This window comes from Balaenoptera ricei, chromosome 7 (genome assembly GCF_028023285.1).
Source record: "Balaenoptera ricei isolate mBalRic1 chromosome 7, mBalRic1.hap2, whole genome shotgun sequence".
Classification (NCBI taxonomy): Eukaryota; Metazoa; Chordata; class Mammalia; order Artiodactyla; family Balaenopteridae; genus Balaenoptera; species Balaenoptera ricei.
Window position 1 is genome coordinate 89531012 of NC_082645.1, and position 27735 is coordinate 89558746.

General features: G+C 40.3%; 1 protein-coding gene across 1 annotated transcript; it reads left to right on the forward strand.

Moving 5' to 3' along the window:
- Nucleotides 1-207: 207 nt before the first annotated feature.
- On the forward strand, nt 208-27721 carry CD28 (CD28 molecule). The gene is given in 5 exon segments (XM_059927362.1): nt 208-312; nt 314-398; nt 21413-21766; nt 22018-22142; nt 27593-27721. Coding segments are annotated over 5 exon segments (798 nt in total).
- Nucleotides 27722-27735: the final 14 nt, after the last annotated feature.

Sequence of the window (27735 nt, forward strand, 5' to 3'; positions counted from 1 at the left end):
TGAGAATGATTTCCATGAGCCCATCATAGAGTGACTGACATTGTCTCTCAGTGACAAGAAAAGACTTGCCTTGAAAAGAAGAGGAAAAGTCAAAAGTCATCAAAACAATGCCATATCCTGTGTGAAATGTTGCAGTCACAAAAGTTTGAGGTTTGAGTCCCTTGATCATGTGCCCTGAGGGAAGTAAGTGGTTTGAGTGCCTTAATCATGTGCCCTGAGAGAAGTAAGTCGGTGGTGGTGGCTGCGGATGACGAGTCAGGTTGCTCAGGTGCGTCTCCAGCTCACCTCACACTTGGGCTTCTCAGGGAGGAGGGGGCGGGAGCCCTGGCCCACCGTTAGCACGATGATCCTCAGGCTGGTCCTGGCTCTCAACTTCTTCCCCTCAATTCAAGTAGCAGGTAAACAATTTTGATTTCTTTCCTCCCCCAACGTTTTCTTTTGTGGTCTTTGGTTCATTTTCAAATTTCAAAGAACTCATGAAATTTGGACATTTGAAGTGTAGTTTTTGCTATGAATGGCAACCTGTTATTTAGAAACTCACTGATTCTCTGACTACAGCCAGCAAAATATTTTAACGAACTGCCTTGGGAATGAAATCAGATTTATTTAGCTATCAGTTGATAGTGTCCCAAGAATTGTTAGCTTTTGTCTATACATATATATTTTGAAATGTAAGAAAATTGCTGTAAGCAGGTTGGTTCTGAAAGCTCTGGACTTGGACTGCCTGGATTCACAGCGCAGATCCATTTCTTGCTAGCTGAGCTTAGGCTAGTGTTTAAACTCTCTAAGCCTCAGTTTCCTTGCCTGTTAAATGGGGATGATAATAACCTCATCTCAAGGTCATTGTGAGGATAAAAAGGAAACAATCCATGTGAAATGTTTAGCACAGTCAGTGCTTGGCTAGCAAGATAAATGTTGGTTGTAATTACCATGTCTACCTGAACTGAATGAGTGCCAGAATGAATTCTGGAGTTGTCACAGAAGCTGGTACAATACAGATGCTAATAAATTAGTTTTTTTTTTTTTTAACAGTTGGCTGAAATCTGTTTTCTTAGGTTGAAATTCTTTTACGTTTCCAGTGGTGATGGGGTGAGACTAAAAAACTTGACACTATCACAGTTAACCGCATTTCAGATGAAGAGATGGGGGTAGGAATGTTAATTTGGCTAAGGATATACATATAGGAGTTATTGGAACCAGGGTCTGAACTACTTTAGTCTGACTCTAGAGCCTGTGCTACTCCACCTAACATGATGTGCTTTATAATTTCTTAGCTCCAGATATGTCCAAGGTTAAATCATCTTTGGAAAATTACAATTTCAAAAGGAAAGAGTTTGTTGCTTATGTGGGCTGGAGTCAGATGTTTGTTCAACTTGTTCTCAGAGTTAGAAAAGTGTCCCACTTGGCTCAAAAATTGGACTGATATGGGTTAATCGGCATATTGAAATAAGGATAGTTATTTTTCCCTTGAAGATACATTGAAAAGCCAGTATCTTCCATTTTCTTTCTCACTTATTTTGGTAGTGTGGGGACTGCATGATTTTTTGTTGTTCTTAAATATCATGTTCATGACCTCCAAAGAATATAATTACCCAACCAGCACAAGTACGCTAGTTACATATATACCCATCCATTTTGTTGTCTGAGGTGCCAGTAAGCACGTTTACAAATTGAGTGTATTTATAAAAGGTGTTGATATAATAAAAGACATGAACAGGTGATGAGATAGGTTATGCTCCAATAGCTGGTACCCAGCATTGAGAATTACCAAGTAGAGTTTAAAAGAATCTTCAACATCGATTTAAAAAAACTTTGTTTTTAAGGGATCTCTAAAATTTATTTTTAAAGAGTATTTAAAATTTCTTAATTTATTAGGCAGTAAAGAATGGGCAGAAAAGAGAGAGAAGCCTCACTCTGACAGAAAATTTTAAAATTGGTAATTGTACACAAAATATTTTTCTTTGTGGAGAGCCATTCATCATCATTTCATTCACACTCCTTTGAAGATATTTTTTGTAAGACTCAAAGCTTTATATTCTTCCTTTAGAACATTTATTAAAAGGGGATAGCTAGAAAAGCAGTGAAGAGTTCATACACATGGAAACTGTTTTTGACTTTGAGGTACTTCTACTTTTCAAATGCCAACTCACCCCCATAAAAACTTTTAAGATTTGACGCTGAGTGGCCATCTAATGAAGTAGGAAAGAGGTAGAGAAGGCACTTTCAAAATGTCTCTTCCAGTAAGAAAACTTATGAGAAAAAATAATTACAACGTACAAAAATGTCTAATGATCCATTCTAATCAGTGGTGCAAAATCTTCCATGTGTTTTTTGTTTCTGTCTTTACCCTACATGAAGAAGTTACAGTTAAGGAAATTTGCTGGTCAAAGTGTACTTGTCCTCCCTAAGATTGTGAGAGACTACTTCTATGTCTGTGTTGAGATATGTGTGTGTGTGTGTGTGTGTGTGTGTGTGTGTGTGTGTATGAAGAAGAGTTTCCCCCCGACTAATTTAATAATTCCAACTCATTGCCTCACAGCATAGCTTAAAATACTTATTCTATGAAGTATTTTAAACCTAACCTGATGCTCCATGATTAATAACACTATAGAAAGATCTTTATGGCTAAATTAAAGAAGTATGACTTAGGAAGCACGAGAAAACCTTAACTTACACAGTTTCTTTACTAACATGATGTGTTTTCTACCAGATAATTGTGCAATTGAGATCCACAATAGAGGATTTTGTTGGATTTTGGAATATGAATCCAGCTTAGAACTTCAGGCCTTTGAAAGGGAATCAATTCGTGGTTGATGATAGAAGTGTGCCTATAATATATAGCATTGTTCATAGGTTTTTCAGCCAATATTGGTTATTTTTCAGCAAGCTAATCATCCATGATGAAGGCAAAAATCAGGACAACACAATTTTTTTTTTTTCACGAGAGCATTTCTTTTCATTTCTTCCCAAACCCTAGCAAAGAAACTGTCAAAAGCGGCCAATTCGAACACGACTGGTTTCTCCAGTGCTGCTGCATTCCCCCCCAGCACTTCTTTTTCTGAGAGAGGCACAGAAGGCAGGAAAATGATTGGTATTTAATAAAAAACCATCAGCAAAGCAAGGTAATTAAAGACCTTATTTTTAGTTCAGCAAATGACCCCTCTGAGGTAGTTGTACACAAAAAGAACCATTTACCTCTCTCAGGAAAGTGCTGCTCCAAGGCGGGGCTTGGGGAAGTAAGGTAGAAAGATGGACATAGAAAATGCAATGTAACCAGCAGCTTGCTGTCTCTACATGACACCCCACACACAGTAGCCAGTTCTTCTGACTGTTAAAAAATTGACTGGGTGTTTTGTCAGTTCCAGTAAACTTGATGGACATTTCAAAAGTGTAGCCATTGCTTAAGAATTGGTTTTACTCTGCTTTCACACCCTAAGATACTTTTTTTTTTTAAAGGCAACCATCCAGAAAGAACTTTTACAGCAAGGAATGTAAAATTAATACCAATATATCAATACCAGGAAATAGAATGAGTCATTTTCACAGATAGATTAGAAAAAGAAATGAATCTGTGATCATTACTCTGAATCTCTCACATTCAAACCTTTACTATGGGGGGTGAGGGAGGATCTCGCTGCCTTTCCTTTAAACATAAACCATCCTCCTTTTTAATACCCTTACTCTATTTTCATGAGTATCAAAATGCCATGTGACTACCATTCACCTTTTATCATGGGTGGCTATCTTCCTCCAAGTATTTCCTGCATGCAGTGTGTTGACATTTACAAAATGAAAATTATTAGGCCACCAACATCCCAGAAGAAAATTCCGTTTGTGGTTTATCATCTCTAAAACAATAGCTCTTTATTAACGCATATAGGCATTGATAAGGATACACGGTTCATTGCAGACTTTCTTGTCTGAAAATCAGAGGGCAGGCCTTCCTTCAGAGCACAGTTATTTATCCTTTTTCCTTTTCATCTTGGTTAAAGTTTTGTTTGCCTTTTTCTTCAAGACATTTCTTATTTATAAAGCTTCACAGAGGCTGGGACTTTTCTTCTCAGTAGATAGTTTAGCTGAACTTCAGGAAAAAAATGATATCTGGGTGGCTTTGTGACAGACTGAAGGGGTATCTGGTTTTCTAAGACTTGTTGAGGAATCTATGTCTCTTTTATGTTAATTTCTTTGACCCTTTTTGGTCAATGACATGATGTTGTCATCAAAAAATGTACCCAGAACTTTCGGTCTGAGAATGGTTGCATGAGAATTGGTCCCAGAAGCCGGAGGGAAGGTAACCCAAGCCCTACGGAAAGTAGGTGTCTGATTTCTTGCTTATTACTCTCATTTTAATGACTCTCAACACTAGAAGAGAGGTGTCCTGGATGGGTTCGAGGGCTACTCAGCCCTTTATTAGAGGATGTGAAAAAGAGAGTTTAGACTTCTTGGGCCTTAGGATTTCAATGCTGATTTAATAGGCATCTTAATTTAGTCTGTGTGTGACCATTCAGGTTATGTGAGTTTATATTTTCACTGTTGGAAGACAAACGCATGGTGGTGGTGAATTTCTTACTTAACTCTGAGCTGCAACTTTATCTCTGCATCACCATTACCGTCATCTTTTTCATTTGTCATCATCTTTATTATCTTGGGGACTCTGGTTGCCAAGGTAACCAGGTTAATGGTTCCTGATGGTGTCATAAGAGTCACCCACTCACAGTTCACTCTGACCTCTAATCTACTTGTGAGCCCCTTTCTGCAGTATCTGAGTCACCTCTCTGGCTCACAATCCACCACTTAACGTATTGATTATAACAGTAACTCCTGGTCATTACCCATTCTCTCACACAAGAATCTAAATTATTGACATGTCTTACATTTTTAACAATGACATGGATTCCCCTGTTAAGGACTTAGGTGGGTGTTTCTTTTTTTTAAACTTGAGAAGATAGAGGGCTGTGCCTTTCATTTCTTAGGGATACTTGACATGTGATAAAGTGTCAGAACATCACTGTGGCTGTGTTTGCAGCTTCCATGTGACCTGAGGACTTGTGTTGAAATTCAACAGTACTAATAATAAGCGTACATAATTTAAGACCAGCTTCAGCAATGTTGAGTCCAGGAGCGTTCCATTTCCAATTAACAGACTCTATCCCATAGAAGGTGGATGAGAATGGGCACATAGAAGGAGAAGAATGTCTCCTCCCACCGTGAGGCTCCTGTGGGGACTAAAACAGGGTGTTAGTAAGTTACTGTTCTCTAAAGTTGCTGCTCCTTCTTATGCTTTGGGAAGACAGATCTTCTTTCATGTGCTCATTCCATAGGTATTTATTAACATCTTGTACGTGCTATTTTAGGTTCTGTGACTGATACAAAAACCCAGTTTGAGCTACAATGAAGTTAAAAATGAGAACTGTGAAACCTTTCCAGAATTTTTTTTCTCTTTCAATTTAGGACCACTGTGAATGATTTCCTATCCATGCTAATTTATTTTATGGAAAACAGTGATAAGCCAAAGCATCCACAGAACTGTTGAATTCAACCACAGACATTTTTTAGAGATGGGAGGGAACTTAGACATCTCTCAATTTATAGAAGAGGAAGTTGTGTTGATGGTTCCTTGAAGATGCTAATAGAAAGATGACATTGCAATGTTTCCTGGCATTTTGGGATGCTTTTAGTCTGGACCCATTTTACTTATCCGATATATCTCCTTTTATACCCTAATACAAGATCCTTAACCTCAATACTGAGGGTTTCTTCAATGTCTCACACACCTGCACTCCATGTTTATGACCTTTCTGATGCTGTTTCCCTTTTGGAATTCCCTCTCCCTTTCCACACATCCAAATCCTACTTGACTTTCACTTTATGTCTTTAGTGCAAGATCCATCTCCCTGAGGAAGCTTTCCCTGGGTATTCAGCCTTTATTACGGTTTTATAAGAGGAGCCCCAATGGGAGTGTAACACAATCTAACAAATATTTATTAAACCTCTGTTATATTTTAGTCTCTATTGGGATCTGAAGGAATATAAAAAGAGGAAAAGAAATATAAAGACTTCATTAGCACACAAGAACTGCTTGTGTAATTAATCAAGTTCTCTGTGCTTTTACGGACTTCAGATCTAGTTGAGAAGACTATATGTGACAGGATATAACAGCTGGAAACAGATAAATGAAACTTGGCAGTTTCCTACCTCATCATGCTATTTGATGCCTTAATGGCTTTGCATATATTATTCTTGTAATCTGTTATGTCCCCTAGTCCTCTCATCTGAAGAAGTCTTCTCTGAGACCCTACATGGCAAAGTGAGGGACTTCTTTCCTCATCAGGGTTCCTAAAATTATTATTGTGTGTTGATACATCTGTTTTTTCCCCCTAGACTGTGAGCTCCTTGCAGGCAGGATCATGTCATATCCATCCTTATAACCTCGGTACTATGTACAGTGCAGGAATCATTGTAGGTGTTGGACAAATATTTGTTGAAGGAAATGAATGAATTAGTACTAAAATGAGGCAGCATAAAATAAATAGTAAGCTTTTACGGAAAGCTGGGAATTAAGCTGGACTTTAAAGCTAGATAGGATGTGAATGCATAATGTTATTAATAATAATTGCCAGCTAATATTTATTTTGCTCTTATAATGTGCCAGACACTGTTCTATGTGGCTTTCCCTGTATTAAATCATTTATTCTTTCCTTAAATCCTTTGAGGTAGTTACTATGATTATCTTGTCTATAAGATGGGAAAACTGAGGCATGAAGCAGATAGAACAACTTGCCTGTGGTCACACAGTTAGTAAGTGAGCCAATCCATACATGCTTGCTCCAGGGTTCATCTTCTTACCAAAGCCATGTTGCCACAGGAAGGAGAAGAAATGCAAATGAAGAAATTAAACCAGGAATATCATTGCATGTTCTTGGAACAGTTGACCAGTCTGAATGTATAGAGGCTTGGAGAGGCAGGGTAGAGTCAGGTCCAACAAAGGATTGAAAACTGATAATAGAAATTCAAACTTCATTTTCAAGATATTGGGAAACAGCTGAAAGTTTGTGGAAGCAGGATGGTCTAGAGTGTATGGAGACTAGGGACCAGGAGATCATGTTAGAACACTTTGTCACTTTGTCAGGAAGAGGGTCATAGGATTTGGGTGGCAAAGGTGGGAATAGAAAGGAGTGACTATTCTGAGAGATGTTTTGAAAGTAGAAACGTCAGGACTTAGTGCCTGGTTTGTGAAAGAGAGGGAGGGATAAAGAATGATGCCAAGATTTTTGGCTTAAGAGGAATGGTGGTGTCTCTGCCTGAAATCAAGATGTTGTATAACTGAGTTCTGGAGGAAACTAGTGTTTAACTTTAGACACACTGAGTCTGAAGTAAGGACTTGAGGTATCAGAAAGATGTCTGGTACAAAGCTGAAGACATGGGAACTGGGTAAGAATAAAATATTTAGGCATCCTCAACTTTGGCATAAAATTGAAGCCATGGATATGAATAGCTAATAGAAAGGAGAGGGTATAACTGTAGAAAAGCAGAGTGTTGAACGGAGTCTGGAAAATAGGCCTGGTTTGGAGTCAGCTGAAGAGCAGGATGAGCTAGTGAAGGAGACAGAGAACGTGTTTGGGGAGGGAAAAGGGGAATGAGGCTCGTGGAATGTCACTAGAGCCAGAAGCGGAAAGAGTTTCCAAAGAGACAGTGGTCAATGGCATTGACTGCATAAGGGAAGGAGAAGTGAGTAATGACTTGGAAAGGCCATTGGTTTTGGCTAAAAGGAGGCCATTTGGGGCTTCGGAGTTTAGGCAAGTGATGGGGAAGGAAGATAACACTTCAAAGGTTTAAGAAAAGGTGGAGGGGGACAAAATTGAGAGAGTGAAAAGGAGAGGAAATTGCCAGATAAAGTGAAGACAATCAGGAACTTATAACACTTATAATGTTTACCACGGTATTTTGTACATAGTAGGTGTGTAATGAATGTTTGCAACTGAGTGACTTAATTACATTCGACAGGTGGAAGGAGCCTAGTGTTGGTTTTGAGTGTGTTGCATGGGTGGAGGAGAGAGAGGGCTATTAGGAAAGACAAGAGGAAGAGGGAGAGAAAAACAAGAGGACGGAGGCAGTTTTCTTGAGGAGATGGGGATGGAGATTTGGAGAATGGGAGTATTAGCGAGAGGAGGACAAATGTCTAAGAAGAACAGGAGGAAGGGAAGAGATTTATAGGGGGAGAGACGTGTTAGGATGAAGCCAGCGTAGATGAGTGGTTCCATACTGGCAAATATATATATATATATATGTTTGATTCTCTCAAGACAGGTCATAGTGTTAAACCTGTCTCAACAAGGGCCACTGGGATAGTATATACCTCGACTTTGAAGAGTTAACCTGTTTGTATTGTAAATTTGCTTGAGTCTTCAAAACTGCACACTGTGGCTGGGCTTGGCCTCAGCTCGTGGCTGTGACAACAGGGTCACAAGGTTCAGAGCAAGCCTGCCCAGCATCACAGGCAGGGCTCCAGTTTCCAGTCAGGGATGTTAATCTTAGCGACTCTCTGTGCTTTTCAGAGAAAGGACATGGTGGCTTGCCCTTGACTTTAGGGAGGCCACGTCTGTTATTCTTTTTCCAAACTCAAAATCTAAAACCCCTGATTTATCAAGGTAAGGGGATGTAATGAAGAGTTTTAGTTTGTTACACTCTGACTTAACTTTTCTAGGCCTTCATTTCCTCATCTGGTATACGAGGGGGTTGGACGAAAAGGCATCTCAGGTCTATTTCTGGCTCAAAAATGCTTCTTAAGTGGGATAAAAGCTCTAGCTTTTATCAGCTCTAGCAAGGCAACTCAACTACCCCACCCCTTGGTGGATGCTCTTATGATATGATAGAGAAAATATGAGAACTGCACCCAGCCATCTTGGAAATTGTTTGGAGAGATTGTGAACCAGGATCTTAGACGCTAATGTGCTTAGAAATGACTGCAGAGTTTTGGGGGACAATATTGCCTTTGTTCTCCCCTATCTTCTGACATAATGTTAAAGTTTAACACAGTAATTATTTTCAAACTTCCAGGTCATGACTCTTATGTAGAAGAATCTGAATGTGCTAAGGTGGCCCTAAGCAGACTTTGCAAAGGTATAAGATTTAGGGAGAACGAAACAGACAGGAAAAATGTACTGTCGTCTTCTTTACAGAGTTGTTTTGAATGAGGGTTTAGAATGATGGTGGCTCAGGAGGAAAATATGGTTCCCAAATTTGGTTACCAGATTAAAATATGTATTTAGGATATAATATATTAATACATGAGGTCTCCAGATACCTGTGGGTATCTGTTAACTGGATTACTGTCATAATATTTATGTAGAAAGCTATAAAGCCCTGATTACCTGCTATCTGAACTATAGGTAACCTTTTAAGGTAATAAAATTTGATTTTTGGAATGGTCTGGTGGCTTTTGGTATAGGTAGCTCTTTCATGTAAATTAAGGTGCTCTGTCATGTTGTCCTCTCAGATGGTTCTTCCAGCATTAGGAGCTGAGAGGACAACACAGACCCTTGAGTGGTAGGGCCTGGGTCACATCACACCCAAGTTTATGTTGCCTTGTGTTTAGGAAGTTTTGGTCCTAGAGTGCTCATACCCTGCATAGCTGGGTAGTGTCTCTGAGTGGTAGGGATGGGTTGTAGTGGTTTTTTAGCAGGTTTAATAATAATTGTCACCCTAATACAGATGACATCCCAATGTACATGTCTATCTCTGACTTTCTTGAGCTCTAGTCCGACCCATCAAACTCCTGGACCTTTCCTCCAGGATGCCTTACCTACCCCTCAGACCCAACATATCTAAAACCCAACAGCTTTTTTTCCAAACAGATTTCCTCTCTTCACGTAGCTAATTTTGTTAATAGTCCCTTAGCCAGTCCATGAACTCCACGTCATTTTCATTCCTGTTCACCATCACCAAGCATAACCCAGCACCAACACCTTGTCCATCCTTTCTATCCCAGCTGCTACCTCTGCAGCTCAGGCCCTAGGAGCTCACACTGATGTTACTGGCTCAGCCTCCTGACTGGTCTCTGCCTCAGCCCTGCCCTCGCTCCAAGCAAATGCACGTGCCCCTCTGTGTTCATCTTGCCAAAGTGGTACTTACCATCCCAGTCTCAGCTCAGGTGTTTTCAATGTCTCCCATTGCCTTTCTAGTAAAATCCATGTGCCTTTTTCTTGGCATTATAAAGGTTCTCCATGTTTGGTATCAGCCATCTTCACTTACGTCCCCCCTATGTAAATGGAATGCTCACCTTGTTCCCAATAAGCCCTTACACTAAAGGGCATTTCCTTTACCTTAGCCTGTCTAAATTTACTCGAAAGTTCACGGCCCAGTTAAAGGTCAGTCTGTACAGAAGAAGACTCATCTTGTCTGGAAACAAGGGCTCTTCCGTGTGACTGTCAGTGACCCTCTACAGGGTTCACACACCAAACCTGGTTTTGGAGTGTAGCTAACTGTGAACCTGCTTTAGGACTTCTCCTAGAAGGAAGAGGCTGCAGCTTCCTTTACATCTTCCCATCTCCCAAGAACCTAGTACTATAGGCCCCATTATTTATTTGCTGAGTGAATGCTTGACTTCGTCAAGGCAGAAGTCAGCATACCAGAACAATTTTCTGACACATTGAAATTTCTTTTCAGAAAGAATTCATTGATTGTATTGATAATTTTTCTCTCTCAGTAATTAGTGTCTTAGGTCTAGGTGCTTGGATGGGACTTTTTGCTACTATCTGACCTCTGAGTTACTTTCTGACAGTTGCTTGGAGCACAACAATTTTTTAAAAGGCCAAGGATGATGGTCCTCTACATGACAGTGTTTGCCTGTCTGGAAACACAGATCAAGGCTAAAGGTGGTGCTTAGACTGGTGCTGGCCAATAGCAACTTCTATTTCTATTATCATCTGTAATCGTATGTACTTGTTTGAACTAAGGTCTCTTTAGATTTTGTTTGAAAGTCACACTTGCTCTTGGTAAGAGTTAATGTGCTTGATATAACTTTCAGGTTGTGCATATGCAATCTTGGGCAGGGCTGGTTGCTTGGCCTGACTGTTTTTCCCTACAGAAGTCATTGCTTCTGTCATGGTGGCCTCCTCAACACAATTCTCTTTTCCTTCTGATTCTGGAACCTCTTCCTCCCCTTGCCCCTTTAGATCTGAGCATGGTTATAACTCTGCTGCTATGAGCTACAGGTTCTAGTACTATCCCCTGTGGTTCCAAACCACTGCCAAGAGTCTTATTATAAATAAACCCACCTCCTATTGCCCAGTTTTGAGAGTGCCATCTGTTTTCTGCTAAGATCCTGAATGAGACCATGTATACGTATATGGACCATGCTTTTTCAAAGACTTTTTTTGTTTTTTTTGGAGAGGCTTTCCTTAAATCTCTATTCCTTGTGAAAATGAGGAGAGTTTCAAGATGACAGTCAACAGGAAACTAGATGAAATGACCACAAAGTTATTTTGAAAACATAATCTGAATTACTTTTTTTTCTTTTTTCCCATTTTGACATGGATTTCAGAGAGTCTGGAGCCATTCAAAGTTTGATAGCTTTGTTTTTCTCTTTGTTTTCACTGAGGAGGATGGTGAAAGATGCTGTAGTCTGAGTGTCTTGTGTTCCTCTTTCTCGCATCTCTATGAATCCAAGCCACAAGCTAGAGTTACCAGAGCCCAGATGGTTGAGCATGCCTCTCCTCCCAGAAAGCACAGTTCGCCTTACAAGTTCCTGAGCAAACACTGCCTTGGCCTATGGTCAGCCTGCCCCTTATGGAGTCTGCAAAAGGAGGAAGTGCTCAGATGGCCATGTGTTGAAAGGTATCCTGGGCCTGAACAGGAAACGTGCTCAGAGGAAAGTTACGGTAACTTCACCAGTTCTGTGGTCAGGAGGGAGGTGTTCTGTGCCAGGGAAACCAGTGTCACCTTCACAATGTGTTCACAAACATCACAGGGCAAGATGGTTGAAAAGAGAAAGCTTCATTTTCTTTGGTTCCCGCCTAACATGCTAAATTCTGTTCAGTCAGAATTTTAAAAAGGAAGCAACGTGATTAGGATCTTTACAACCTGATGGTTAAACTGCAGAAGAAACTCTGATCATGGTGTGCAGAGATGGAACCCAATAAAGTTCTTAAGAGGTCAATGGACATTGACAAGGTCAAGAGGTCAAAGGGCAATGACATTGCTAAAGAAACGTGTACTCTATCTTTTTTAGGGCTTCCTTAACTTTAGTTAAGGAATGCGGCCTTCAGTCTTGAGTGCTGCGTATTCCACTCTCTGGTTCACCAGCCTCTGTGTGCCATTTGATTTCTCTATGGTGCTATGATAAGGAAAAGGAAAGATGGAATATCGTAAATTAATCATGACAAATAAATGTAATTCACAAAGGCCCTGAAGTTAAGGGTTTGCCCAATGAGGTTTAGACTGAAAGTGATTTTATGCATTGACTAATGTTTGTGTTCAAACTCTTCTGGACACATGGGCAAGCTGAAATGGAATTGCTGCAATGGTGTAATTATTGCGTGTGGATCTGAAATAATTTATAAGAGGCATTTCATGGGACCATATTGTCTGTAGGCTTTATCTGGAATCCATCTATGACCTTCAGGAAGTCTCTGCAGTTGTAAAAAAAATCTTTTGTGTAGAGACAAAGCAAGTTTGGTAACAGACTTTTTCTAAATACGAAAAAGTCAAGATGGACATGAAATCAAGTCAAACTTGCTGAATGTACAAAATTGGTTTTCTATTCATTCATGATTTAAAATATTACTCCTAGAATCATAAATAAATAATATCTTAGTTCTTCCACAATTTCTGTGACCTTGTTTAGAAAGCCATTTACTTCTTTGGTTTTCAGTTGCCTCTTGTGTAAAATAAGGGATTGGCTGAAATCATCTCCAACTTCCCTTCCAGCTGAGCACTTTTTGCGGGATGGTATTCCAGCAAAACGGGGTAGAAAATGAAATTTATCTTGGTCCTGTCCTCTTCCCACTCCATTTACTCCCCTGCTCAATGTTACTCTCCTCCCTAAGTCTCACTTCTGTGCCATCCAACTATCAAGTTCAACTTTGAGAAGGTCTAGAAACAATCACCAAAATTGATTGAAAATTTGATGCAACCTGGCAGAGGGAAAAGAACACTAGATTAGAAGTGATGAGGCTTCCCGTGAGCCACAACTACTGAGCCTGCGCGTCTGGAGCCTGTGCTCCGCAACAAGAGAGGCCGCGATAGTGAGAAGCCCGCCCACCGCGATGAAGAGTGGCCCCCGCTCGCCGCAACTAGAGAAAGCCCTCGCACAGAAACGAAGACCCAACACAGCCATAAAAAAAAAAAAAAAAAGAACAGCAGAACTAAAGAAAGCTTTAAAAGAAAAAAGAAAACAGATTATTATTACAAGAAAGCATTGGAGAAACTACTGTAGAAAGAAAGACCAAGAAAAAAAGGTCTAAGAGTGTAACCAGCTCCAGTGGCAATAGCAGTGACAGTTGAGCCAGTGATTCTTCATCAGAGCGTGAAGAGACGTCTACCTCATCCTCCTCAGAGGACAGTGACGCTGATGAAGGCTCCTCCAGGTCATCTTCAGCCTCTTCCACAAGCTCTTCCTCGCCCTCTGATGCAGAAGAGATGCCAGCTCTTCTAGTAATAGCAGCAGCAGCACAGATAGTAGCTCTGAGGGTGAACCACCAAAGAAGAAGAAAAAGAAATAGAATTGTTCCATCTGTATTGGACTGATGGACTAAAAACATCAATGTGATTCTTAGAAGGGAATTTGGGATGTGTTAAGACCAATAGGTTAACAGATCAAAATTTTTAGAGTTCAAAAGTTTCTAAATGTTTTACATTGTAAGAGCATAAAGACTATTAATAATGGATTATATATATATAAAGACTTTTATTTTAGGGGTGGAAAAAAAAAAAAAAAAAAAAAAGAAGTGATGAGGCTTGAGCCAAGTCCTAAGGGTCATGTACTTGTCCTGTAACCTTGAGCAAGAATTAGACCTTTTTGACCTCAGTTTCCTCATCTATAAAATGGGCATAAAGATGACTGTCCTGCTTATTTATTTCACAGGTTAATGTGGAGTTTATATGAGATAAAATAGGAGAAAGCACTTTGTAGCCCTATGAATATAGACCATAGGTACTAATTTGTCAATGTGTTTCCCACATTGCATTTTAGGCTTCACCGTATTTTGAAATCAAAACATTAACTGAGCTGGTGGGGAGTGTCCTTTTAGGGTCAGGGTTCCTTCTCTGGTGTTTGGAGCCACACCTTAGAGATGGTTATCCACTCCACCTGTGCAGAGAGTTGTTTATTATTATAGTAATTGACCTATTTACCATAGGCAAAAAGGGAAAGTTTTGTTTTGTTTTGTTTTTGGTAACCAAGCTCCCTTCCCCCCTTTCTCATGGAAGCACAAGCAACTTTCAATTTTCCAGAAGTCAACTATATCACAAAATTCACAGATTATCTGTGGGAAATCTTTCAGCTCTCACTGCCTTGCTCATAAGTAGCAGATAAGTACCTTCTCACCTCCAATCTTACTCTTCATGTTGCCTGTTGTCAAGGAGGAGTTGTGAGGGAAAGAGGTTTGAGGTTACTGCTTCCTGTCTCCACACCTTTAGCTAGTTTAGCTGCTAGGAAAGGCTTTGAAAAGCAAAGCACTAAATTCATCATCAAAACAACTTGCCAGTTCAATTAGAGACATGTCAGTCAAGCCAATCTTTTGACACCAGAAGCGAATACAACTGATAGATTGACAATGTCTGTCTTTTAACCTAGTAGGTTTGACCCCGGCAGACCTTGCCTAACTACTCACAAGAGGGAAAACCGAATATTTACAGGGAAAGGGGTAGGTCTGCTAAGAAAAAAGTAACATGAGAAGGATGCTTCCCACTCCTAGCACTAACTGGAAAGCAAAAAGGAATCAAACAGAAGTTAGTATGGGGAAGCTAAATATTTCTCTTATTTCTTCTTCTGAGTCTAGATATGTCCTTAAATTTTACAGTGTGTCCTTAAATCATCTGAAGTACTGTAGATTCCCTGAAACTCAGAGAACCAAAATACATGTCAAAGCCAAATGTCATTTGGTGTTCTGGTTATTTGTTGCTTTGACTGATGCATGTTATTACTTTACTCTCACAGAGTAAGGGGTGTGCATTTCCACACATGCTCCATTTTTAAGAAAAAATAAGAGCAATCAGGATTACTGTGTCTATGGGAAGTCATAATGATCACAAATATTCAATATCACTTAGAGCAATTGATTATCTTTTCCTACCACCCAAAGTGAATTTCCTTCCTTTAGTGTCTCTCCAAAGCAGATGTAGATTTTGAAGTCCTATGAGATGGCTTCTCACTTAGGTTTCTCTGAATGATTGACATGAATCAAGGTGGAAGCAAGTACTATAAGGAGATACATGTTAAAAAACAAGACGTTCTATCAGTCAAACTTGAATTCAAGTTGCACCCTCAGCTAGGAGGCTGTTGTCACACACTAGCACATATTAAGAGAACTATTGATACTTCAAGCATAGTACCTAATTTTAAAATGATCTGTGCTGACATAGAAGAGGGAGGAAAGTAAACCTTGACAGATAAATCTCTTTTCCCTCAAATGACCATGTAACCAATATTTTTCAAGCTCTTTCCCAACAAAATATTAGTACATAGGGTCACACAAGAAGTGACTTTTCCTTCCCTTGCTCAACTGTTGGATAGGCCATCAACCAGGGGAATATTGAATAAGTAACAGCCAGCCTAAATCCTAGGACCTCAGATTGTCCTTCCCTAAGAAGTTTCTCACTTTGTAGCGCTGAGGGAGAATGGGCTCAGGAGAAATGTGATCAGTTTTAACAATGCTGAGGTTTGAATTTGGAGGCCCCATCATGAACAGAAGGGAAATCTATCTTCCAGTTATCTCATTATATCATGCTCTGTGAAGGAAAGCAGAGGAAGACCACTGCTTCTCCTTCTTCTGAAAAAGAGCAAACACTGACTAAGCTCCAGGGAGTCAACTATGGGCCCAGGAACCCTTGAGGTAATTTCCTTTTTCTTTGCAATGATCCCCTAGGCTGGGAGAATGTCTTCTTCACAGCCCAGATGTCCAAAGTTCACCTCAGTTTCTGAGCTGTCTGCTCCGGTCATGGAATGAATGAAGAAAAGACATAGGCAAAAGGAAAACAGTGTTACTTACTGGTTGGTCGGTGTGGCCTGAGGACAGCATTTTTAACTCCCTCACTCATCACATCTAAACCCATGCTGAGTTCTGCCAACTTCAGCCTGGAAATATTTCTTGAGTTCATCCACCTCTTTCTAACCATAGTTCAGACCCTTATCACCTCTTGCCTAGACTACTACAATTGCATCCTAACTGGTCTCCACGTTTTCACTCTTGTTCTCTTCAAATTCACCTTCCACCTTTGTGCTAAAGGGATCTATATAAAATGAAAAGTTGTACGTATGACTCTTCTGTTTGAAATCCTTCAAAAGGTCCTCATTACCTGCAGGAGAGAGTCCAACCTATGAACTATGCTTACCTTTCCAGTCTTGTCTTTTACAACTCAGGTGCAGGAAATTCAGGTAGGTGCAATTCCCAACACCTGACATACTCTTTCTCCCCTCCTCATCTGCTCTGCCTAGACTATTATTTTTTTACTCTTTGCCTTTGTCTTCCCCACAGTCCCCTACCTCACGCCTACCCCAACACACATTCTCCTACCTCCCCCGCGTCCCCGAACACAAAGACTCATCTTAGCTAGGATAACTTTTACTTCATAAAAACCTGTTGAATCAACGTGTGCATAAGCCTTATAAGACTCAGGTCAGCAGTCACCTCCTCCAGAAATCCTTAGTTGGTTCCCCAGTTGCCCTCACAAACACTCGCACATCACTCTGCCACTCTTTTTAAAGTTGCTGTCTGTTTTTGTATCTTTCTTCCCGCACCAGTTTGTGAGCTGCCCAAGGATAGACACTGAGCCCTGCTTACCTTTGGGAAATCAATTTCTCTCTCCCAGTGCCTCTTGGGAAGGTGTCTCACCCTGAGTTATGCAAGAGGCACTAAGCAAACTACTGGAGTCTAGATGCTTGAGCTTCTCTGGCCCCCCTCCCTCTCCAGCTTGCTGTGGGTGCTGGGAGAAGGAGGCCAAACTGAGCAACCGTCCAGGATTTCTCTTCAGCCTTACTCAGTTTCCTTGCCCATGCTTCCCCTCCCCGCTTTTTAAAAATCCCTGCAAAGGAGTCCTATTCTCATCTTTTTTCTCACATCAGCTCTCAAAGGAAGATCAGGAAGAATTTGAATGCCCATTAGAACAGAATTCAAGTAATTAATAACAGAAACACACTTCCTGGAGTCCTCAATAGGCAGAAACACAGATACCTAAGCTGAAAAGGAGCAGAGATGTTGGCATTTCTTGCTGGGGTTGGCTCTTCCAATCAGAACCGGCCCGGTGATTCTTGCTAAGTAAGCAAAGAAAAAGGCCAAGCAAGATACAACAAAACAGAAAATGAGTTGGATTTTCCTATCAAGACAGGCTGAACTTTTTGAGTCTTTACGTGTTTACTTTTCAGTGCTTTTAGAGAGTATTTGTTATAATGAATAATAAATGAAGCTAAAGTTGTTGTTGAGACAGATTTTGAATGAGGACTTAATGAGATGCTAGGCAGAGCTAGCTGCTGATAAGAATGGTACAGTCTGATCACCATCTTTCACTTATTATTTAATGAGATGCTATTGTTTGCACAGTATCATGCAAAGAAACATAACCTCTTGTCCTTGCTCAAAAGGGACTTGGAAACTAGGGGTGTAGAGGAAATACACACAAATCAAAAGTTAAACAAATGGAAGCCTATGAAACAAGAGGTGTTCAAAATGTAGAACAGAGAGTAATCATTTTGAGACCTGAGAAGGGAGAGACATTGTAGGCCATGGAGTCGGTGAACAAAGTACAGAGAGATGAGTACCCACAGTGTCCCTAAATGATCTGGCTAACTGGGAGGGTTTTGGTTCAAGGAAATGAGATTGGAAATGCTAGTGGAAGCCTATGAATTGAGGACTAAAAGTGAGTGTCAACTGTTAAGCCACTGCTTCACAAACTTGACTGCAAATTAGAATCTCCTGAGAAACTTTAAAAATATTGACATCTGGGTCCTACACCCAAAGATTCTGATTTAATTGGCCTGGGAATCAAGGGTTTTTAAAGTTCCCAGATGACTCTAATATGCTGTCAGCTTGAGAACTCTGTTAGGCTATAGTGGTTTTCAACCCTGACTGAATATCAGAATCAACCAGGGGAATTGTTAAACCAATGCCAAACGTGACATATAAAATAGGAGAAAATATTTGCAAATCACATATCTTGATAAGGAACTTGTATCAAAAATATGTAAAGAACTCTGATAACTCAACACTAACAAGACAACCCAGGTAAGTGGGCAAATGATCTAAATAGACATTTCTCTAAAAAGGATATACAAATGGCTAATAAGTACATGAAAAAAATGCTCAAATCACTAGTCATTAGGGAAATGCAAATCAAACCAAAATGAGCTACCACTTCATAACTCTAGGATGGCTATAGTAAAAAAGATGGACAACAGCAAGTGTTGGCAAGGATGTGGAGAAACTGGAACCCTTATACACTGCTGGTGGGGATGTAAAATGGTGCAGTTGTTTTAGGAAGCAGTTTGGCAGTTCCTTAACAAGTTAAGTACAAAGTTACCATAATGACCCAGCAATGCCACTCCAGGTGTACACCCAAGAGAATTGAGAACATTCATCCACACAAAAACTTGTACATGAATGTTCATAGCAGCATTGTTCACAATAGCCAACAAGTGGAAGCAACTAATGAATGAAGAAACAAAATATGGTATATCCGTACAATGGGATATTATTTGGCCATGAAAAGGAATGAAGTTCTGATACATTTACAACATAGATGAACCTTGACATCATTCTGCTAAGTGAAAGAAGCTAGATACAAAAGGCAACAAAAAACTAAAAATAGAACTACCATACGACCCAGCCATCCCACTACTGGGCATATACCCTGAGAAAACCATAATTCTAAAAGAGTCATGTACCACAATGTTCATTGCAGCTCTATTTACAATAGCCAGGACATGGAAGCAACCTAAGTGTCCACCGACAGATGAATGGATAAAGAAGATGTGGCACATATATACAATGGAATATTACTCAGCCATAAAAAGAAACGAAATTGAGTTATTTTTAGTGAGGTGGGTGGACCTAGAGTCTGTCATAGAGAGTGAAGTAAGTCAGAAAGAGAAAAACAAATACCGTATGCTAACGCATATATATGGAATCTAAAAAAAAAAAAAAAATGGTCATGAAGAACCTAGGGGCAGGACGGGAATAAAGACTCAGACCTACTAGAGAAAGGACCTGAGGACACGGGGAGGGGGAAGGGTAAGCTGGGACAAAGTGAGAGAGTGGCATGGACATATATACACTACCAAATGTAAAACCGATAGCTAGTGGGAAGCAGCCGCATAGCACAGGGAGATCAGCTCGGTGGTTTGTGACCACCTAGAGGGTTGGGATAGGGAGGGTGGGAGGGAGGGAGATGCAAGAGGGAGGAGATATGGGGATATATGTATATGTATAGCTGATTCACTTTGTTATAAAGCAGAAACTAGCACACCATTGTAGAGCAATTATACTCCAAAAAAGATGTTAAAAAAAAAAAAAGGCAACATATTGATGATCCCATTTATATGAAATGTCCAGAATAGGCAAATCCATAGAGGTAGAAAATAGATTAGTGATTGTCAGGGGCTGGAAAAAGGAAAGAATGGGGAGGGGGCTGCTAATGGGTATGGGATTTCTTTTGGGGGGTAATGAAATATTCTGGAATCGGAGAGTGGTGATCCATTCACAGCTTTGTGAATATAATAAAAAGCCACTGAACTTTTAAAGTTTACTTTAAAAGGGTGAACTTTAAAAAAAGGGTGAGCTTTATGGTACATGAATTATATCTTAATCAGTTGTTATAAAAAAATGAAAAGAATCGATCCCTCTCTCCACCAGCATAGACCAGTTAAATCAGAATTTTTGGGAATGGGACCCAGGCACAGGTTCTTGATGTACAGCTAGCATTGAGAACTATGTAAGAGATGAAAAGCTATTAGTGATTTAGTTCTATGCAGCTCCGTTTTCTCCAAAGCAAAAACAAAATACTTGAGTACATGGATTCAAATCCAGGTTAGATTGTAAATTTCATTTTAATAGATTATTTGACCCTTTAGTATGGGTTTGGGGGGTATTGCTTCAAATAACCCTTTTAAAAAAATGTGAACAGGCAGACAATTGTTAGTATACCTAAAAACAGTAGCAAAAATGTTTTTTTGTTTGTATTGAATTTTGAATAAAAGACACAAAGTGATTTATTGTTTTAAAGAAATTTTGTAGAGTGTTGGTTGCAAAGTCGATTCTCAGTGCTTAAGTGGCCCATTGCTCAGGTGGTTGTAGTTTGCTTGGGTTTTACCCCTTGCTTTGCTCACCATCTGCTCAGTGATATTAGACGGATCATCCAATGTTTCTAGACCTCATACAGTCACTACAAGAAAAGGGAATATATTGTCATGTGCTAGGGAATGGGGTATAGTGGGAAAAAAACAAGATAGAATAGGTATGTTCTCTTCCATCATGCAGATTTCAGGTTCTTTGCTTTAGAAGTGAAGAGATTGAACGAGGTGGTCTCCAGATTCTTTGATCGTTTACTAGGAGAGCATAAAGGTAGAAGAGGGACTAGAGAAAGAACTCTCGTGGGCCTCTTGGGCCTCTTCCATCTTCTGTGATTTAAAGAAACAAATACGCAAACTTCCTGACAAGGCTGTTTTCAGAATTTGCTATGGAGGATAAATTAAATTCTTTGGGTTACATTTTTCTTACCTCTTTATCCTACTCTTGGAACAGCCAATAAAAAAAAGTCAAAATGTTTCAAAACATTTAAATTCCTCCACAAAATGCTGAATCGCAACTTAAAATACAAATCTATTTGTTTATGTCAGGTGTTAAAAGCCATTTCCAAGTAAAACACTCAATTAGAAAATTAATTGAGCATGATTAACATGTTAGGAACCTCAGCACAGATTCAAAAATCCCAAATGCATAGCTGTGATGTTCAATGCCAACGGAAGGCCACGTTCTGCCTTCCAAGTGAAAACATGCTCCACTGTTCCATTCAAAGGAGGATGAAAATAATATCAAAATGTAAACTCGCAGGATAATTATCTTCCAAAGAGCTCCTGCGTCTTCATCTGCCAAGAGAAATCCTTTGCTGGATATCTGTTTATTTTGTTAATTAACATATCTTGACTTCAGAAAAAAAAGTCCTTATATTCTTGTTCTAAGCAAATGATTTTTTCCCCATCCAGAAAACAAGATTTTGGTGAATCAGTCGCCCATGCTTGTGGTAAACAACAATGAGGTCAACCTCAGCTGCAAGTATACCTACAACCTCTTCTCGAAGGAGTTCCGGGCATCCCTTTATAAGGGAGTAGATAGTGCTGTGGAGGTCTGTGCTGTGAATGGAAATCACTCCAAGTCACTTCAGTCTACAAATAAGGAATTCAACTGCACTGTGAACTTGGGCAACGAAACAGTGACATTCTACCTCCAGGATTTGTACGTTAACCAAACGGATATTTATTTCTGCAAAATCGAGGTTCTGTATCCTCCTCCTTACATAGACAATGAGAAGAGTAATGGGACCATTATCCATGTGAAAGGTAACGCACGGCTCGACCAATGTCCACTCTCAAGTAATGGTTTTCAACCGCAGTCTTGAAAACTAGGTCATGATCAGTGGTGGGGTTGGCTAACTCCCAAAGAGGACAGACCAATGAGGAAGTCTACACCTCTTAAGCCAGTGATATTTTGCATATTTTGATTCCTCTCACATTCTCCTCTAGGAAGAAGGAAGGAAATGTACTCAAGTGCCATTCCCATATCATTTAATCTAATCTATTCTATTTTTCAGAGAAACATCTTTGTCCAGCTCCCCAGTCTCCTGAGTCCTCTAAGCCATTTTGGGCACTTGTGGTGGTAAATGGAGTCCTAGCTTTCTATAGCTTGCTAGCAACAGTGGCTCTTTCTAACTGCTGGGTAAGAGAAGCAGCCTTGTTTTCATGTAACTTTTCTACTGCATATGCAATTGGACATATTCAAGAATTTTGCCTATGTGGCTTATTTTCTGTTGAACATGTGATTATTTTCTTTTTCCCTGCTAGGTTTCAGTAGGTTCTCTTTTAGCCTATCCAACTTTATCTGAGATAAAAATCTGATGTGAGTTTATGTTCCAGAAGGCACTGATTAAGTGGCCAGGCAGAGTAAGAAGCTAAACAGGTAAATAAGTGTGGGAGATAAATTAGGGTAGAAAATTACCTTTCTTCTCCCCACTTTGCAATGTCATTATGACATATAAAATAGCTCTAATATATACATATGTATAAAAATCTAAGCGACTTGGGAATCTAAGAAACTGAAGCCAATGAATAACTTTGGTTCAGGGTCAAAAATCATGAGAAATTTGTCTACTGAAATTATGCATTCAAACCTAGCAAGGAAACTAGGTCTGTTTATCTGAGTCATATTTTTATCTCCTCTGAAGCAGTTGAATTTTGTGAGGCCAAGTATGGTGCTGTCATTATGAAACTATAATGGGAGTTAGACTTTTCTGAGCTCTTACCACTGAATTGGAGTTTACGAACTTTTGCAAATGTTCATGCAATAAACTTGGTGTGTTTTTCTCTACCTTCTTCAACGTTGAAGTTTTGGCCTAGATTTGAATGCATATTGATAACCATATCTACTGTGAGGCAGGGACCTCCTTATTTTCTTTCCTTTCTCTTACTCAGAAACTTCCAGTTCTTATGTACACAGTGTGACACTGATTCCATATTGTCTTTGAATTTTTTTCTAGAAGTTAGATTCATGTATGAATCATTTCTTCAACAGGATATGTATGCTTCTCAAGGATATAGGACTATTTCTCTTGACGTTCACCATCCATCTGGTATTAAGTACATTTACCTTAGTGCTTAAAGAATGCTTATGAACTGATGAATTGATAACCCCCATAGAGGCCAAACTAAGGACTTAAATGAGTATGCCTGAAGTATCATACTTATATTTAAGGCATATTCCATACATCTTAACTAATTCATACATGGATCAGTGATTTCTGGAAGCCATGCCATGTTGAAGCCATCCTATTTACTATAGCCTTGGTGCTGGGCAGGGTCGGGGTGGTGGAGGAGTAGGGCAGCCCTGGGTTCACAGTCATGCCAAGGATAGATTCAGCCTGGGATCCTTTTAAACTCTTGTCGGCCTATTGCCAAAGTTTGCCTCTCCCTTGTTCCCCAAATGCTTCTCTCGTTTTGGGAGACTAGGGGCCAGATGGATGCTTGTCAGGCTGTCTGTTGCCTAATCTGTACCTCCAACTAAATCTGTAACCACCAAAGTGGCTGCTTGTTCCTGGAAATCCTTTATATCAGATCATGAGAATTTGCCTATCTTGCCTTCTTCAAGTTGCCCAACCCTGATGGGGGCTTTTTATGTAGTGAAATATTGCCTAAGTTCTTCCTTTGATGTCAGTTGAGTCTGGATCTTGGTGTCTTCATCCTAGTTATCTTTCATCTTTGAACCTCTGTGGAGTTTGCCAGTAACATTAGAATTTAGAATCTCAGTTCTTGTTTTTATCTTGATCCCCTTGAAATATCAACTTCTTAATCTAAAAGCCAGGTGCAGTGCCTTTTGGGGTACCTTTCCAGGACAGGTGCTCCCCTGTAGTATGCTGACCTAGGTCAATGTACTTCACTAGCTTTGTGAGAAGTAGTTTTGGAAAACCGTTTTAACTTTCAGTGGCCAGAAGGGTACTGCTCACCATTTAAAACTTATTGTCAATATACACTAGAATATCAGTTACTATAAGCAGGGACTAATTTGCTAAGTGACTCGAATTACCCAAGGGACAAAAGTATCGTCCATTTCTAATGAGTTTAAAAAGTTTACTTTTAAATTGGAAACATCCTAAATGCAATATGTTTTCCTTTGGCAGCACTACTAATTCCTAGTGAGGTTCATCTTGCTTTGTCTTGAGAAAACTTATTTTGGTCTTATTCTGTCTCATGAGCTCCCTGAAAATTGGGAAGTCCCAGTGCTTGGCATACCTTATCTTCTTCTGTGGCCTCTTGTGGTTAATTAGGTTACGCAATAAGAAGTACTCTTTATTTGCATCTCAAACATAGGTCTTTGTACTCTCTGACCAAAAGGGTGTGAAATAAATATATATGTATATTTCATAGACTAACAGAGCATTTTTACCCAGGGCTCATCTTTTCCAGATACTGTTTAAGCAACCGGCACCTTGCTGAGATAGGCAGCCAGATCATCAGGGATCCCTAGACTTTAGCCATTTCCAGGGTACTTTTCTGGGATCCTATTTTTGGCTGGTCTGCATCGTGCCTTGGTGTAAGCTGCTGCTTTCCGGAACTTCCTGAGGGTCTGTGATGTACTGCCGTAGGCAGTTCTAGGCTGAGTGGGTTTCTGGGAACAGCTGCAGATTCTATCTCAGTTCTTGACCTGCTGCTGACATTTGAATAAATAAAGAGCTCCCCTCTGCCAAGCAGCCATAGACCAGCACCTGTTACTCTCACTCAATCCTCCATTCACTCCGCTGAGCTGGGAAACCCATTCTCCTTCTTAGTCTAAAGGAGCCTTTAAAAAACACAGTTTTCTCCACTATAAATCACACTGTGGGGAATGTGAATAGTGTGTGTACAGGTAGTATCTGCCTTTAAATCCGGTGGGTTCTTGAAGACCATGTCTTTTAAATGAATTGCCCTGTGTATGCCTGTGTCTTTCTGCTGCTTCCGAGAAACAAGTTGGTAAGGATGGGAGTAGAAGGAAGACGAAGGGAGGAGTGGTCCTGAAATCACACATCTTTAGCAGACAGTGAATGTTGAAGGGCTAAATGACTTAGTAACACAGACATGTAAGGTGAGTACTCTGCACACGTATACGCATATGCTAGCTGAACATGGACACTGTGAGTTCTGTATACTGTTCCCAGCATGTCTCATTTCCATCCCACTGTTGTGTTTACAGTTAGGGTGAAAATGACTAAATCTGCTATCTGATAACAGCATGAGGGTAAGCATGGGAGCGGATTGCAACAGATCTTTCATAATTTTGGTGCAATCCAGAGAACCTCAGAGCCAAGACATCTTCATTATGGGGGGCCCCTCTAACTAGCTATAGTTTAATTTGAGTGTCCAGAAGCAAAGTCTGTCTCTTGGGAGTCTGGCAAGGGAAGTCATCAGAGTTAGAGTAGGTACTCTAATGCCCCCCGGGATATCAGCAGCAGCCTTCCACATTTATTTGGGGGCAGACAATTCCCTGCCTTACTCCTGCCCTGCCATAACCCTGTGCCCAAGAGAACTCTAGTCCCTTATTTATAGAAAGGATGTAGAACCGAGATGTTTGAAGGGCAACTTCCCTCACCCCCTTGGTTTCCACAGCTACCTCTCCCTGAATGCATCCCCCAATTATGTCTGTTTAATGCTGTCCTCTTCTTACTTTCAGCTAGATAACCCCATCCATCATCTCAAATCCCAAATGACCAAAGCTGAATTGATAGTCTCTTTCAAATCCACTTTTCCTATCATCTTGCCTTATACTTATGGATGGACCATCAACCTCCTGATCACCCAGGCTCAAATCATCAGTCATCTTTTAGTATGAGCAAGAAGGAGGACTCAGGCAGTCTAACAATATTCATTCTAACTTGGTGATATATCTTGTATCCATTGTTTCATTTTCATTCCTTTCTTTTTCATGATCAGACTCTTCAGATCAGGATTTCTCGGTCTTGGCACTACTGACATTTGAGCTGGATAATACCTTGTTGTCAGGGGCTGCCCTGTGCATTGTAGGGTGTTTAGCAGCGTCTCTGGCCTCTGCCCACTAGATGCCAGTAGCATTCATCCCAGTGTGACAACCCAAAGTGTCTTCAGATGTTGTAATATGTCCTCTGGGACAGAGGATAAGGGAGTTGGAGGTGTCAAGGATGAGGCTTGGGAGGTCTGGTATGGGCAACTGTGTATATGGTAGTGTCACTCACTGGGATGAGAAACACTGGAAAAGACCAGATTTTAGGGGAAGATCTTGAGTTTCTTTTTGGACATGTTGAGTTTAAAGTACCTTTGAGGTCTAGTCCAGAGATATAAATTTGGGTGAATAGGCGGCAATTGAAACTGTGAATGTGGATGAGGTTGCCTAGGGAGAGAGGATGGCATGAGTAGAGGAGAAGGCTTTGGACCAAACTGTGAGGAACTCTAACGCTGAACGGCTAGTTAGAGAAGAATGAGCTTGCAGAGGAGGCAAGGAGGGAGTGGCCACAGAGCGGCAGGATGAGAACTGGGATGGCAGCACCTCGCGGAAGGCAAAACAGAAGCATTTCAGAAGGGAACGGATAATCTAGAATGCTGCTGAGAGCTCAAAAGATGAGGTCTGAAAACATGTTAGTTTTATTTAGTGATATGGAGGTCCATTTTTTACCAACCTTTAACACTTTCTCCTGCCTCTTTGATAAGGAAGGTGGGAAGGGCTCAGGTAGGAGTGCATGGAAATAAGGCCAGTCTTTGGTTTATTTATTCTGGTGTTCATGACATTCATGTCCAACGTATCAATATTTACTTATGCATCAGACCAGGCCTATGTGCCAAGAAATAGACTTTTTTTTTCATTCTAGAGAATTCTGAATCCAGAAATCTGGATGGCTTTCTACTTTTAGAATTTTTATGCGAGTTTTATCAAATATGTAAATTTTACCATCACACTGATTGAGAAAATATGTTCCTAACCCTCAGTCAAAACTTTGCTAAGATTCGTGGTGAGTATAACTCTTATTCTAGGGTTAGTATCACCCCTCATTCCTGGTAGAAATTCATCCAGAGAGAGCTGTGTCTGAGGGATGGAGATGAATGATGCTATTGTCTTTATGGAAATATACATACGTATAAAGGAATAGGACTGTATCTAGTTGTCTAGAACTGTAACATCCAATTAATTTGGACTCCACTGCTATGAAATTGTGACTATTCCAGACTCTGGAGGGCTGAAGGTCATCTTTGGTTAATCATGAAAAAAAATGGCTTCTTGAGCAAATGACTAATACAAGAAGATTGCAGTGGGGATGCTTAACCTTTTCAAAGGAGGAAGGGCCTTCAAGAATATTCACATATCAGCAGCAGATATGTTAATTAGACATGCTTTTGGAATTCAGTTCAAATGGCTGCATTGAGAGTAACAAGGGTGCATTTCTCTAAAATACTTTCTTTGTTTCAGATTTTTCAGGTTAATTTGGAAGAGTCCAAAGTAGTTGGGTTTGATTGGTCATTATGCAAGTCCAAGGTGCTCAATGAATTCTGGTTTGTTCAGCTTCCTTTGACTGTCTGTGTTCTGAAGAGTTGCCCCCAAATCTTAGCACTCCTCCCAGATATCTCCCTCTGTGTCCCTGGCCCCCTTCACAGTGACATTTCTCTTTTCTGCAGATGAAGAGTAAGAGAAACAGGATGCTTCAGAGTGACTACATGAACATGACACCTCGCAGGCCGGGGCCCACCCGAAAGCACTACCAGCCCTACGTGCCAGCACGGGACTTTGCAGCCTACCGTTCCTGACACGGACGCCTATC